This window comes from Tachysurus fulvidraco, chromosome 2 (genome assembly GCF_022655615.1).
Source record: "Tachysurus fulvidraco isolate hzauxx_2018 chromosome 2, HZAU_PFXX_2.0, whole genome shotgun sequence".
Taxonomy (NCBI): Eukaryota; Metazoa; Chordata; class Actinopteri; order Siluriformes; family Bagridae; genus Tachysurus; species Tachysurus fulvidraco.
In genome coordinates, this window is record NC_062519.1 from 37725920 (window position 1) to 37740372 (window position 14453).

At 39.7% G+C, this 14453-nt stretch overlaps 1 protein-coding gene across 2 annotated transcripts; it reads right to left on the reverse strand.

Annotated features, from left to right (window-relative positions):
* Nucleotides 1-449: 449 nt before the first annotated feature.
* dhcr7 (7-dehydrocholesterol reductase) lies at nucleotides 450-13833 on the reverse strand. Of its 2 annotated transcripts, none has more exons than XM_027153239.2 (8): nucleotides 13743-13833; nucleotides 11928-12043; nucleotides 11450-11672; nucleotides 8823-8913; nucleotides 7016-7229; nucleotides 6741-6945; nucleotides 5525-5656; nucleotides 450-1278 (listed from the first exon to the last, which is right to left on the reverse strand). In XM_027153239.2, the coding sequence occupies exons 2-8, from the start codon at nucleotides 12035-12037 to the stop codon at nucleotides 814-816; spliced, it is 1440 nt and encodes a 479-aa protein (XP_027009040.2). In that variant the 5' UTR covers nucleotides 12038-12043; nucleotides 13743-13833; the 3' UTR covers nucleotides 450-813. The 2 variants fall into 2 exon arrangements, with proteins under 2 accessions (XP_027009040.2, XP_027009042.2); XM_027153241.2 differs by having other exon boundaries at nucleotides 13762-13796.
* Between the last annotated feature and the right edge of the window lie 620 nt (nucleotides 13834-14453).

Sequence of the window (14453 nt, forward strand, 5' to 3'; positions counted from 1 at the left end):
GTCCAAATGAGTGTATGTTTAATTATCACGGGAATTAATTATACACAGGAAATTCGTCAACATTTCAGGCTTCATTCGGAATAGGATAATGTACCTTGTCTTCACATGGGCAAGTCGTGGCCTAATGGTTAGAGAGTCTGAATCGTAATCCTAAGGATGTGGGTTCGAGTCTCGGGCCGGCCATGACTGAGGTGCCCTCGAGCAAGGCACTGAACCCCCCAACTGGTCCCCGGGCGCCGCAGCATAAATGGCTGCCCACTGCTCCGGGTGTGTGTTCACGGTGTGTGTGTGTGTTCACTGCTGTGTGTGTGCACTTTAGATGGGTCAAATGCAGAGAAGAAATTCTGAGTATGGGTCACCGTACTTAGCCGTATGTCACGTCACTTTCACTATGTTAATCTGTGCATATTAAAAGGCGTTCTTCCTGAAAATAAACACTGACGCCGAGCTGGGTTTAGTTGTATGGACTCCTTTTAGGGACTGCACAAGAATTTGTATAAAACATGTAAGTGCCTATTAAACTGCATAGAAGTTTAGAAGCCTACTTTCATACTGCACATGGAAAGAAATACGTCACAAACACAGACACGCTTATTTTACAAATTGGTCATCGAACCATCGCAATTTACATCACAGACTTCCAGGAAAGTCCAAATGATAAGAAAAGAGGTAGAGAAGTTATCCTGTACTAAATCCGAAATAATTCTGATGGCTATTGAGCAAAAAATAAAAAATAAATTGAAAATGAACACTGAGGAAAAAAGAATTTACACTTTTGTAAGGTTATGAAAAGGAAAGCCATAACTTTCTGTTCTAGAAGATTCCAGGCAGTAGGCGGTAACGCACGGCAGTCGTGTAGCGCTTCCAGTCCTTCCCGTACTTGCTGCTGCAGCGATGCTCGTCCCGGATACAGCGGTGCAGAAGCAGGATGGTCATGTAGATGATGTAGAAATAGGGCAGAATGTGCCCTACGCCACATGCTATGCAGTATGCCAGTGAACCTAGCAGGTCGCCGGTGTAGTTAAGGTGACGTGCAGCCCCCCAGAAGCCCGAAGTGAGCAGCTTGCTTTTATGGACGCGGCCGTCTGCCGAACGATACGAGCACTCGATAAAAGTCGGCTTGCTGCCCCATATTTTACATTCGCCCTGCGTCCGGCGGAACAGGTCCTTCTGATGGTTGGCGGAGCGGAAGATGTAGTAGCCCACCAGGCCGAGGGTGAGGACGGACCAGGTATAAGGGGTGGAGAGCTGAACTGGGTTGTAGACAAGGTACAGACCCTAAAACAAAGAGACAAAAAAGGAAAAATTGAGAGATACTTAAGATTCCTACATTAGCATGTGTCTCATTCTTCCATCCAGTAGACTACAAGCTTCTTCATCTCACCTATTATGATGAATAATAATAGTAACATAACATAACATATCATTGGGGATATTCCTGATGGCAGGCATGAATAAAGCCGTAAGAGTGTAAATGTATGACAGAATGCTAAACTTATTACTGTCAGGTCCATCGGACAGTTCTTCAGTTACACTCTGTCCTAATGTTACCAAGCCTTTGGATTGTGTTCGATTGCATTGTTTTAGACTTCTATGTTTTCTGTGAATTATTGTACTGTACTGTCTTTGCCTCCTGGTGGTCCAGGGGCAGGATCCCTCACTCTCATTGCTGTGGCTCGGGTTTCACTCCGGGGCAGAAAGCTAACCCGGCTCTCCCTGCTGGTCCCGAGATCAGATAAAAAAATAAATAAATAAAAAATTTACAGCATTTGGCAGATGCCCTTATCCAGAGAGAAACTTACATTTTTGTACAATTGAGAGTTAAGGGCCTTGCTCAGGGGCCCAGAAGTGGCAGCTTGGTGGACCTGATACTTTCTTCTGATCACCTGACCTCGACTGTGAGATTTTGGAGTTGTCCACTTGTGTTTCATTAAAACTGTCTTAACCTGCATTTGCATCCTCATCCTCTTTCATTATCTGGCATTCACATGGTGGAAATCTTTACAGATTCTGTATATATAGTACAGGATGTCCCCAAAATTGAACACTTTTTAGCCAATCTTTATTTACAAAACTTGCTCTAGCTCCTGGGCCCTTAAGCAAGACCCTTAATCCTCACCTGCTCAGTTGTATAAATGAGATAGATGTTAGTTGCTGATATCAATAACTGCACTTGCATTGCGTTCCTTTAAATAATCTCTGTCCTATATCATGTCCTGGTACATTATGGCCTTCATTTAATATAAATATATAACTAAGTATAAAATAATTGCTTAACAGTGAGATTTCCTCTATGTGTGAAGACTTTAGCTTTACCTTCTATATACAGATTAATATTGCGATAGTTCTAGAAAGCACAGACTTTCCCGCACTGGGTCTGTTCTGCATGCAGCTCAATCAGTGAAGTAAAGTTAAAAAAAAAATACTGGAAAGTTAGAATACTGCATTTAAAGGATTTATTCTGACGGCGGTGCAGACCTTTTGGAAGCCGGTATCTGATTACAAACTTAATTTGTTCGGCTCGTCTTCCTCTTGTCTTGTGTGAGCAGTTTGCACTTAGCTAGCAAGGCTTTAGACATCTTTCGGCAGACAGTGTTTTTACCGACGTGTCTGTTTAGATGACGTGATCTTTTCAGGAATTAAGAAGTAGAAACCTTCAAAAGTTTATAAAATTTCAAAAGTATCTTACTTTTCTTCGTGTTTATCATTTCCGTACTTGTGTGTTTTTCGGTACCTTGGTCCTCTCGGGTCATATTATTTACAGAAATTATACCAAGTGCCTACGTTTATATGTTAATTTTTTTTTTAATTTTATATTTCATACACACAATCACTAAAGAATTTGATTCTTTCTAATGTGCAATCAGTCTCAATTTGCTTCAGGCTTCTGTTTACATTTTTCTGGCCCAGAAATTAGGCCTGCCCCCAGATGAAGCAGAGCTGCTCAACTTTAATGCTATGTTCATATAGACAGTGATTTTATCACTCAAGTTGCTGTACTATGAAATAATCAGGTGTTCCTACTTCTGGTTGTCATGGTAATAACATTGATCCGTAGGTGTAGCAACTAGCATTCCAAATAAATTTTCTTGCCTCTAGAATAGTATTTATAATACTTTGGTTGACATTTGGGGGGCACGGTGGCTTAGTGGTTAGCATGTTTGCCTCACACCTCTTGGGTTGGGGGTTCGATTCCCGCCTCCGCCTTATGTGTGTGGAGTTTGCACGTTCTCCCCGTGCCTCGGGGGTTTCCTTCGGGTACTCCGGCCACGGGTCCCGATGGCATCTCAGCACGGGTGCTGAAAAACTGCACTCAAGAACTCTCATATGTCTTTCACTTACTTTTCAGCGAGGTTTATCTCACTGCCATCATACCTTCCATATGGAAAATGTCCATCATAATCCCGGTTCCTAAGAAACCTCGGCCTTCAGAGCTTAACGAATACCGACCTGTTGCCCTTACATGTATAATTGTGAAATGCCTGGAGAAGCTGCTGCTGAAATCTATCTTGCCAGTTGTCAATCCACAACTGGACCCCCGCCAATTTGCCTATAAGGCTAAAATAGGCACAGAGGACGCTGTAGCCTGTCTGCTGCATCTCCTCCTTCAGCACCTGGATTTCCCTGGCAATTTTGCTCAGATAGTTTTTGTGGATTTTAGCTCTGCCTTTAATTGCATCCAAAGACATATGATGTTTCAGAAGCTGTATCACCTCAACATCCCCTCCCCCTCCCAACTTCCTTAGCGACAGGCAGCAAGTAGTACGGTAGTAGTAGTATCCTCTGCTCTTACTATTAATACCGGAGCACCACAGGGCTGTGTGTTAAGCCCATTTTTGTATACATTCTACACAAATGACAATATCAGCCCTTCGTCTAGCATAAATTATCGAAAATATTCTGACGACACTTATATTTATACTTATATTTAATTATCGAAAATATTCTGACGACACTGTCTCTAAGCAGGGCCATTCTTGCCCTGCTTAGAGACAACAACTCTGTCATGGATTATCACACCACTGTTATGCACTTCACTCAGTGGTGTGAGGGTAACCACCTGAAGGCAAGACAAAAGAGCTGATAGTCAGTCCCTCTACACCTCAGCACCCTATTGTCATTCAAAATCAACCAGTTGAAATAGTGGACAGTTTCAAATATCTTGGAGTGACACTGGATAACATACTCAACTTTGCTCAGCACATTATGGACATTCAGAAAAGAAGTCATCAAAGACTGTCGGTCATTCGCAAACTCAAAGGACTTAATGTCGCTCCTCGTTTACTATTACTACTTTATCAAAGCATTATTCAGTCAATTTTACTGTATTGTTCAACTTGTTTTTTCGGCATGCTTTCTGTTAAAAATATGGTCAAACTCACAAAGGTGTCTAATATTGCTGCAAAGTTATAGGTCTTCCAACACCTAACCTTATAGAACTCAATAACACAGCTATCGGATGCTTTGCCATTTCAATGGAACGGGATTCCACACATCTGCTAAATGAGTATCTAGCCCCACTGCCCTCAGGGCGCAGGTACAGGGCTCTGAGGTGCAGAAGGGCCCGCTTTGGAAGAAGCCTGATTCCCTCAGTCATTAAGTATCTTAACAACATCGCTGAGTGTGATTCTGAATGTTTCTTCACATGTGTGTATTATGACTCTTTATGTTTATGTTGTGTGTGTCGAACAAGTGCAGTGTTGTGGAAAAGAATTTTCCCTTTGGGGACAATAAAGTATAAAAGTAAATGTATGCCTCTTTTCCACCGGAAAGAACTGGGTGCTGGTTCAGAGCTAGCACTAGTGCTGGTTCAAAGTTGGTTCCACTGGCGAACCTTCTAAGAACCGGTTTGCCTTTCCACTGGCTAGAGAGCCGTCACAGCGCCGAGTGTGACGTCACTGTATACGTGTCACGTGTCCCAGCAACGTTAGCGCAGCAGCGGCAAACACAACAACAATGCTTTACTGTTAATGCTCATGGCTTTGCGAACCTACATTGGCATCCAAACGCGGCGAATAAAACGTGTATGTGCAGCTCCATGTAATCTGTATAAACGAAGGTTGTAATCGATAAAGTACATAACGTTATTTTATCGTTAACACAGAAAAAAAATTTGCCTAAGCATGTAGCTACATACTATCATATGTGCTGATAATATATCAAGTAAAAGTGTATTAAACATTAGTATACTTAAGGTACATTATCAAATGCGCTAACAGTAGCCCCACCCCCAGCCCCGGACACAAGCGGTTCTTAAGTCTAGACCAGCAACGTTTTATTGCTACTTAAGAACCACTTTTCCTGGTTTGGAGCCGGTGCTTTGGCTGTCGAAACAGAAAGAACTGGTTCTAAATTAGGCTCTGGCTCCGAACCGGCACTCGAACTGCCTCGGTGGATGCCTCGGTCCACAATGACGTGGAGTCAGTTAGCAAAGAAAAAGAAGATGATTCGGCATTTTTTTTTAAAACCGTGAGCATACATTAAGGCTGATAGCTTTGTGAAGTGGTGAGTATCGTTAACATACCTGTAGCGTGTAAAGGAACGGCAGCCACACGCAGTCACCCCAGCCCAGGTACCAACCGAAGTGATCGTGGCAGATGTCAATCGTTTTCAAATACCAGGCTTCATTCCAGAAGAAATCCAACACATAGATGGCCTGAGTGGAGAAAACTGGTGAATCAAACATGGCCACTACATTCCAAGCGCAAAATCTTTTCTGACTGGGCCGACTGTCTGGAGCATCATTCATTCACAACTCATAACACAAATCAAGGTTAAAGAAGGAGTCCAGTCTTGTTCATGCCAGTCTCAATATATATCAGTGGTGTCAAGCTCACAATGCATAACACACCGTATTATAATCTAGTCAAATGTCAAGTAGACTGGCAAAAGAAAAATTGTTCAAAAGAAAAATTGTTCAGTTTATTTCTTCAATTTGTTTTGAAAATTCATCAGCATTTATATTAAAAGCAAGGATCAATTAGACAGCATACTAGTCAATTTACAGCAGCTTGAAACAACATTAGAACTTTTCTATGAATATTCTGCCCCTGGTAAGCAACATACGGTATTCTATAAAAGGGTGTGAACACTTTTTTTTTTAGTCAGGAATTCACACTAATAATAAAGAATCCAATCATGTAGATGTTTGGAGGATAATTTATATAGTTAGTAAAATGATTTACAAAAAAATTGCAATTGCATAAGTATTCACACCCGAACTAGTTCTTTGGGAATGGGAGAAAGATACAAGTTACAGTATACAGGTAAAAGTTGAACTCAGTAGCTGCGTTTTTGTGGTTCTGAGATTAATTTAACTCCTGGGGGAATAACTGGGGCTTACATTTCCAGGATTTGGCAGAAGCTCTTCTCCAGAGCGACTTACATTATCTAATTTTTATACAACTGAGCAACTGAGCAGTAAGATCCTTGCTCAGGGGCCCACCAATGGCAGTTTGGTGGACCTGGGACTGAACTCCAACCTTCTGATTAGTAGCCAGACACCTTAACCATTACGCTACCACATGGGACTTCATCTTATAAAAATAATAATAAATCTTAAATAATATGTTTTTTAAATAATATGTTAACATGTTTTAACATATTGCTCTGAAAAATACTTGAAGTGCATTTATATATTAACTCACATTTCAACAACTGGCCTTAGACTTGAGACAAGTGAGATTTAATTTTTTTGTTCTTTTCCCATTTCATGGAAACGCAAAAACAGAATCGCTCACCTGCAGCACATTGACCAGGATCATGGAGTTGGTCACATAACCATAGAGCTCTTGTTGCTTAGCAGCATACGACAGATTAATCAAAGTCCAGGCGACGATCCCGGGCCGGCCGTTGAAGAAGAGCTTGAAGTCAAACCACTTTCCGATGCGTGGATTGAACTCGATGCCCATCATGAAGTCGTAAAAGACGTTTCCTGTGAATTTGCTACACAACACGAACCTGTCAGTAAGTAACACAACAGAACAAGACACAAACTACTACAACGCCTTCTTACCAGTCCTCTGGGTTGGTGGGGAACAAGTAGGCCTTGATAAACACGAATATGGAAACAGTGTAGCCGAGGATGTTGGTGCACCACAACAGCGGGATCCAGTTGTCGAAGATAATAGTGGGAGAGAACCAGTGGAAGTGATAAGCATTGGCCACCCATAATGTATGCGTTATAATCCAGCACTGAAGCCCGTTAATTTGATATTTATTAATCAGACCTGAGAGAAGGAAAGAAGGAATTGTTTTCAAGCCGAATATTAAAAAAAAATATATATTCGTAAGTTTGATATAAAATGATTTGGGACTTTGGGATTTTGGGTTTTAGTACGAGATGTTTGTTTTTCCATTTGTTGATAAAATTACACAGAATTTTAGTTAGTTCCAGATAACATCTTCATGTTTTAGCTATTTATAAACAAGCACTTGGGGCATCTCAAAGAGAAGAAATGGGTTTGATATCACCATTTACTTTAAAGATTAAAAAAACATTAGTTTAAAAAAAAAACAGTTTAGAATCAGTTTAAAGTCTGATACGTAGCATTGGAATAGTGTGGGAGAAGAATAGTGTGGGTGAAATTCCTGCTATTTATGAGATAAACGTGCATGAAGTCGTATTTACGAGTGGGATTTAAGTCCCTCAAGACTTAAAGATGCAGTCTCCGTTGTTTGAGAAATGCTTCAGAAAACTGACTTAGGCCGCCAAACAAAACAAATACAAAACTATCATGCAGCCATTGAGCAGAAAGGGGCGGGGCTTGTCAATATGAGCAGAGAGAGTGTTCAGTGCGCATGTGTGACATTAGCAGAAAGCGGTTTTAACATTGACATGGAGGATAAAAACAAAGAAAGAAAGCGAAGAAAGGCTTACGATAAGGCAGAAAGTAGGACGTGTTAATATAGGATCAGCTTTCCAGCACTGGAGAGAACTGAGCGTCTTAGATAAACCTTTCCCGGTACAATACACAGTACTACAAAAACACATTTGTATTACCATAGTATTACTCATTGAGTTCATTTATTGATAAAAAATATCCCCTCGGTCAGCTGCCCCAACAGGTTCTGCCATATTACTTGTGTGGGTTATACTTGGGTTACACTTGTCTGGTGTATGTGTGGGCGGAGCTATCAAAACAGGGGTGGGAACCAATTGGGTTGGGGGCGTGTTTGTTTTGGTGATTTTAAATGTCAACATTGGCTTTCAAACAAGACTTACAAGAACAATAAACCCGTCTGTCCATTTGATCTTATTTTACATGTTGATTCTGTTATACGCAGTTTTTAAACTTACGTGTCAAGCTGTTAAAAAGAACAGTACCTATTCCAGTCAGCATTTGGCACTGTTGTTAGTGGACAGTCGTCATTCATTCATCCATTCATCCATCCATCCATCCATCCATCCATCCATCCATCCATCCATTCATTCATTCATTCATTTGAAGAGTTGGTGAGGTAATAATGCAACTGTTCCTCCAAATTTAACAGTTTGAATGTCAGTTTGTAGTTCTGATGAAATTAAGTAACTTTAATCAATAAAATATAGGTTTATGTCATAAATATATTAATAAACTTTTGTTATTTAGAGTTTTACATGTGACATAGTGGCAGTGGACTAAACCCCTCATCCCTTCCAACCCTAACAAAAACACTAGACCCTGGATGTTCTTTAAAAACATGATGAAATCGACAGGTACAGTATCTGTAGTTGGTGATAGATTTGTTGAAATTAAATGTTTAGTCATCACAGAAGCCGATTTGGGTTATCAGGTCATTTTCTAATAGAAAACATTCAATTAACAAAGCAAACTCTTTACCTGCTGGAGTCCGAGCTCCTTCCTGCACTCCGCCGACGTAACCTGGCAGGATCTTGTGGGTAACATCTGGGATACATGTATACAGCACCATCTAGTGAAGAGATTCATATCCGAATACAGAAATGAAAAACTCATTGTATTAGTTCCATGAAGCTGTTTAATTTTCCCTACAAGATGATAATCAGACTCATCAATCGAGGACATTTCAATGGAATGTTGCTGTTTCTATTGGGGGTAATTATAGCTTTCTGCTAAAGTGTCATGATTAAATGAGACATAGAGAACTCTTATAAACATCACCTAGTGACACAATTTTAACTCGAGCTGCTCTAGTACATACTTTTTGCTTCCAACAATTTGCCAGTGGTTTCACTATTCCCCTTTTTTTAAATTTTGCTGTGCCAAAGTAAACTCTTCCTGATATGTCTGATGAGGTTGATAACAGACGATCCATCCGGAAAATAGCTGCCGTATTCATTGCACATTATCATTTACATCATTTGGATTATTTAAAACATTTTTAAACACCAGCTGAAGCAGATACATCCCTGACATCTGCTTCAATCATACGCGCCGCCTCCCTCGCTGTGCCCCGCCCCTTACATTGCCCCGCCTCCCTTCAGTTATTCCTCAGGCAAACCTTGACCCTTAGTCAAACATTAATTCACAATATGACACTAAAGCTGAGGACTGAGGAGTTGTAACTACTGAGCAGTGTGTTCATTTGTATTTAGCTATATGAGGACATGCTGGTTTTTTTCACGTCTGATATACTTTTTTTAGCTTCGTTTTGAACGATAAATCCTCGTCAACTCTGCACCAATGCTCCTTCCTCGAATCACAAAAGTCTATTCAGCACAATCAGCACAAATCCCATAAACACCTTGGACTTTGACTGAAGTCTCACATCTAGCACTCCACTAGTCATGATACTGAATTAAAGTGAAGTGTCTCTGAATGACTTTAAATTTGCTTTGTTTTTGAGACAATGCTTCATAAAACAGTAATAAATGGTTCATTTCATTCATTCATTTTCTACCGCTTATCCGAACTACTCGGGTCACGGGGAGCCTGTGCCTATCTCAGGCGTCATCGGGCATCAAGGCAGGATACACCCTGGACGGAGTGCCAACCCAACGCAGGGCACACACACACTCATTCACTCACACACTGTCAGACCCCGGAAGGAGGTGGATTGAAGACAGACCCGTACGCAGGATAGCTTCAAATGAAAGGGGTTTAATACATGAGGAAGACAAACATATCCATAATACACGGGGAACTAACGAGACTAATTACAACACGTAACTACATTATTAACTATATCTTAATGAATCCATGAGCCGATGGCAGCGCGGCACACATTTATACACCAAAGGACAATCACACACAATGGGGAACAGGTGTGATGACCGGGAGGAGCAGACGAAGGCGGGGCAATCACGTGACAAAAACAACAACAAACGCACATGGGCAAAAGTCCGCGCTGATCCCTGACAGATCTGCGCTGATCCCTGACACACACTACAGGCAATTTTCCAGAGATGCCAATCAACCTACCATGCATGTATTTGGACCAGGGGAGGAAACCAGAGTACCCGGAGGAAACCCCCGAGGCACGGGGAGAACATGCAAACTCCACACACATAAGGCGGAGGCGGGAATCGAACCCCCAACCCTGGAGGTGTGAGGCCAACGTGCTAACCATTAAGCCACTGTGCCCCCCATGGTTCATTTCTTTATGCAAAAAAACCCCCAAAAACATCCAGTTCAACCAGCTACCATTTACCAAAGAGCAGGCCAAACTGGTCAAACTGGTAGACCATCTTTGGCAAGTGATATGCACTGATAAGAAGGAAATGGTTTCTGAATTATTGCTTTAAACGATCAAACCTAAACTCATGTCTTTCTTTGTTGTATGAAAATAATGCAAGTATAACGTGAACAGATCATCTCAAACACCGATCAATGCCGAGTCTTCGAAAAAAAGGTTGAAATACTTCCTAAAATTCTTAAACTAGCACTTGTTTTATTCATTTCTTTAAAAGTTGTCTGTGTGCTGTTTTTGCTCTTATTTCCTTCCAACAGAGTTTTTAGACTGATGATATTCTTTTATTCTGTAACCTAGTGAACCGGTATCTAAGACTTCATAGCACTTTCGTATGTAGCTCTGGATAAGGCCATTTATTGAAATGCAAAGATCCAGAATAAAGTTTTAGAGTTAAATCCTTTGTAAATATGACATGTAAGAGAAGGTTATTTACCATTAGGAACTTTGCTCCTAGAAAGAATGTCCTTTTACAGTGGAACTACTGATAAACCTGTTCTATAAAGGACTGATAAAGAGTGTTAATGGAGTCAGAAGCACTGGAATACCTTACATGAATCTCCACTCCAAAACTGATTGTTTTAAGAAAGTATGGGATCTATTTCTAAATGATTTGCATCCTAACGTCTGAGATATTATCTTGCATCGGGATGACGTACGGCACCACTAAAGCTAGTTTGAAGAATGTTCTGAAATAAAATAAGCTCCTTCTCCTCTTTGGCTTTTTATAGATGAAAGAATATTGGTGGTGGTTGTTTGGTGAAAATCCATTTCATTGCTGTGATATGAGCCTTTGTACCTGGAAAGTGACCCAGGCGGCATAGATTTTGGCGGCAGTCCACGTGAATGAAGGCGCTTGCTTCAAGATGCTCAACGGACTGGCGTCTCCGTTATAGATGTCCAGCAGAACCAAGCCGATGGAGCACTGGTATTGATCACAGGTCATGATGAAGAAGAAGACGATGAACGGGGCCAGGCACAGCAAAAGAATCACTCCGGTCAATGAGAACCAATCCACTTCCCTGGTGAAATAACGAATGAAGAAAATTACACTTCGGCAACTTATACAGGTTTTATTTGTCTACTTGTTGAGACGTTCAAGCTCAGGCATGATACAGAAACTCTAGAGCAGAGAGGGATGAGGAACTTGCTCAAGGGCCCAATAGTGGCAGATTGGAGATGATGGGGCTTGAACCTTCAACCAACTGATAATTACACCATAGCTCATATTATTCAGTAATCACCATTATGAGCATGATGAGTCTAAATGAACTTACCATGCTCTTCCCCATTGGCCCACCTCCACTTTCTTCTTCTCTTTCTGCCCCACATTGGTACCACTAGGCCGAGCCTTATGGCGCTTTCGGGCACCCTCTGACGTACTCATGGATCTCTAAAAAAGAAAAAGTACAGAAACACAAAGTGATCATGTGGTTTATACTATTATCTGACACTCAGCACTGATAATGGACTAAAATGCTTTAATATTTATTTTATTTGTTTTGTGCCATGAATGTGATTGTAAATGAAACAACGTAAATACAGGACATAAAAAGGATCCCAACCCTGGTCCAGGAAAACGTATTTTCACTGTTGTCAACATACTGGTTTCGACTAATCAGCTGGTTTATAGCCCTTCCTGTACTAAAGTGTGTGTAAGGAAAACACTACAATACGCAGGTTTGTGGGTTCTCCAGCACCTGGGTTTTGAACTTGTGGCTTTATGCAGAACGTCATTTACTGTGAAGACGTCAGGATTGTATCATCCTTCATCTATACAGCAGTAACCTCTATACAACACCCAGGTGGGACAGGGAACCAGGGTCAAGGATTCTGAATGGACTTGAACCTTAAAGATAACGTTATATAAAGTGTGGTAACATGTACAATAAAGAATCGCTCAAAGAGTTTGATAAAGTCTGTAACCAACCTTCTGCAGATACACGTCACATTTTTTTTATAATAAAATGCATTTGTGACAACTGTGATGAAGTCACATCCTATTCTGGCAGTGCTGCCTACATAAGACTTTATTTTAAAGCTCCTTTGGTGACTTTATTTTCATTTGTGTAAATTAGAAGAATGGGTTCAGCTGAGTCACCACCAGTGTGTAAAGCCTGTCTGAACTTTGCCCAATGACCAATCAAAAATCACTATTATTCCATATTATTCCATATGACTAATCAACATTATTTTCGATGACCAATTACTGCTCTAATATTGATCTTAAATTTTGTATTTGATTAATCTTTATATTATTCTTTATGTTTATGTTCTGTAAAGCTGCTTTGTGGCAATGTCAATTTTAAAAAGCAATCACCATTATTCTCAATGACTATTCACAATTATTACTAATGACCAATCACCATTATTCCCAACAACCAATCACAAAGCACCATTATTCCCAACAACCGATCAATAATCACCAGTATTCCTAACAACCGAGAGCTAATTGCCATTATTAAATAACATGAAACCTAATTAAAAACTATTAAAACTATGATGCATCAATCGTTTAAAAAAAATGAAACATTATCATCTTCATGGTGTAAGTGGAATAACACACGTTGGTCCATGCTGTTATGTAGTAATAATGATAATAATAATAATAATAATAATAATAATAATAATACATTCTGGGGTGGTAATGGGGTGGGTATCACACCAAAAATGTTCATCTGACGTCACAACTTGAACAGCTTTCCCTAAAAATGCTTGCAACACTGTGTCTAGGATCCAACATGACCCTGACCAGGATAAAGTGGTAACTTTAGATGACTGATTTATTGAATAAATGAATGACAGCTCTTTGTATCAAACCTTGCAAGTGCTATAACTCTGCATGTAGTTCTGTTTAATGTAAATATAGAATTTACTCAAATTAACTGCATTTATCATTCAGTCATTTGACCCCATTTTAACCCAATGCATCTTTCACAATCCTCTGCTGTAACACACCTCATTATTAAACAGTATTATAAACTCTTTTAATTCTAAATCAATTTCTATTCATGCACTTTATCTTTTATGTGTAAACTGGATGTAAACATATATTCTCACTAAATAATATACAATGAAATAGGATTACTTACTTATTAAAAGAGATCCTACCTCGAGGACAATCTGTCCAGATGTTGACGACGAGCAGTAAAATAGAATTGGATAAGAAATGTGTAAAATTTCAACTCCGCCCAAACCACGTGTATGACTTTTCGTCCAATCAGAATAATGTAAATAAGATCTCCAGCTCTGTGATTGGACAGCGCGGATCTGACGCCGATAACACCTGATGAGACTAGAGAGCTTGGAGCGCTCTGCTTGTGTTTAGAGCGTCGCGCTGCACTAGATTTACGCAGCACGTTTGCTTGTAGATTATCATATATATATATATATATATATATATATATATATATATATATATATATATATATATATATATATATATATATAAATCTATGGTAGATTATAAGGATAATCTACATAAGAAATAGAGGCAGGATCAGATCAATCTCAGAAAAGAAAAATTACACAACTCCAATATAAGGGTATTTGTTTTGTTTATTAAAGGTATAATGTTAACAGATGGTGAATTATCAAACTTGTTTTTAAATGTTTGAATAATGTATTTGTTATTAAATTAACCTACTTAAATCAATGTACATTATTACCACTAAAAGCATTACAACATTTTTTAATACAAAAGCACGTTTGTCCAAAAAAGTATATAGAGGCATGTGGATTAAAAGTTAAAACTTGTAGGACAATATGACTAGAAAAATAAAGAAAGGCAAGTAAGTGTTTAT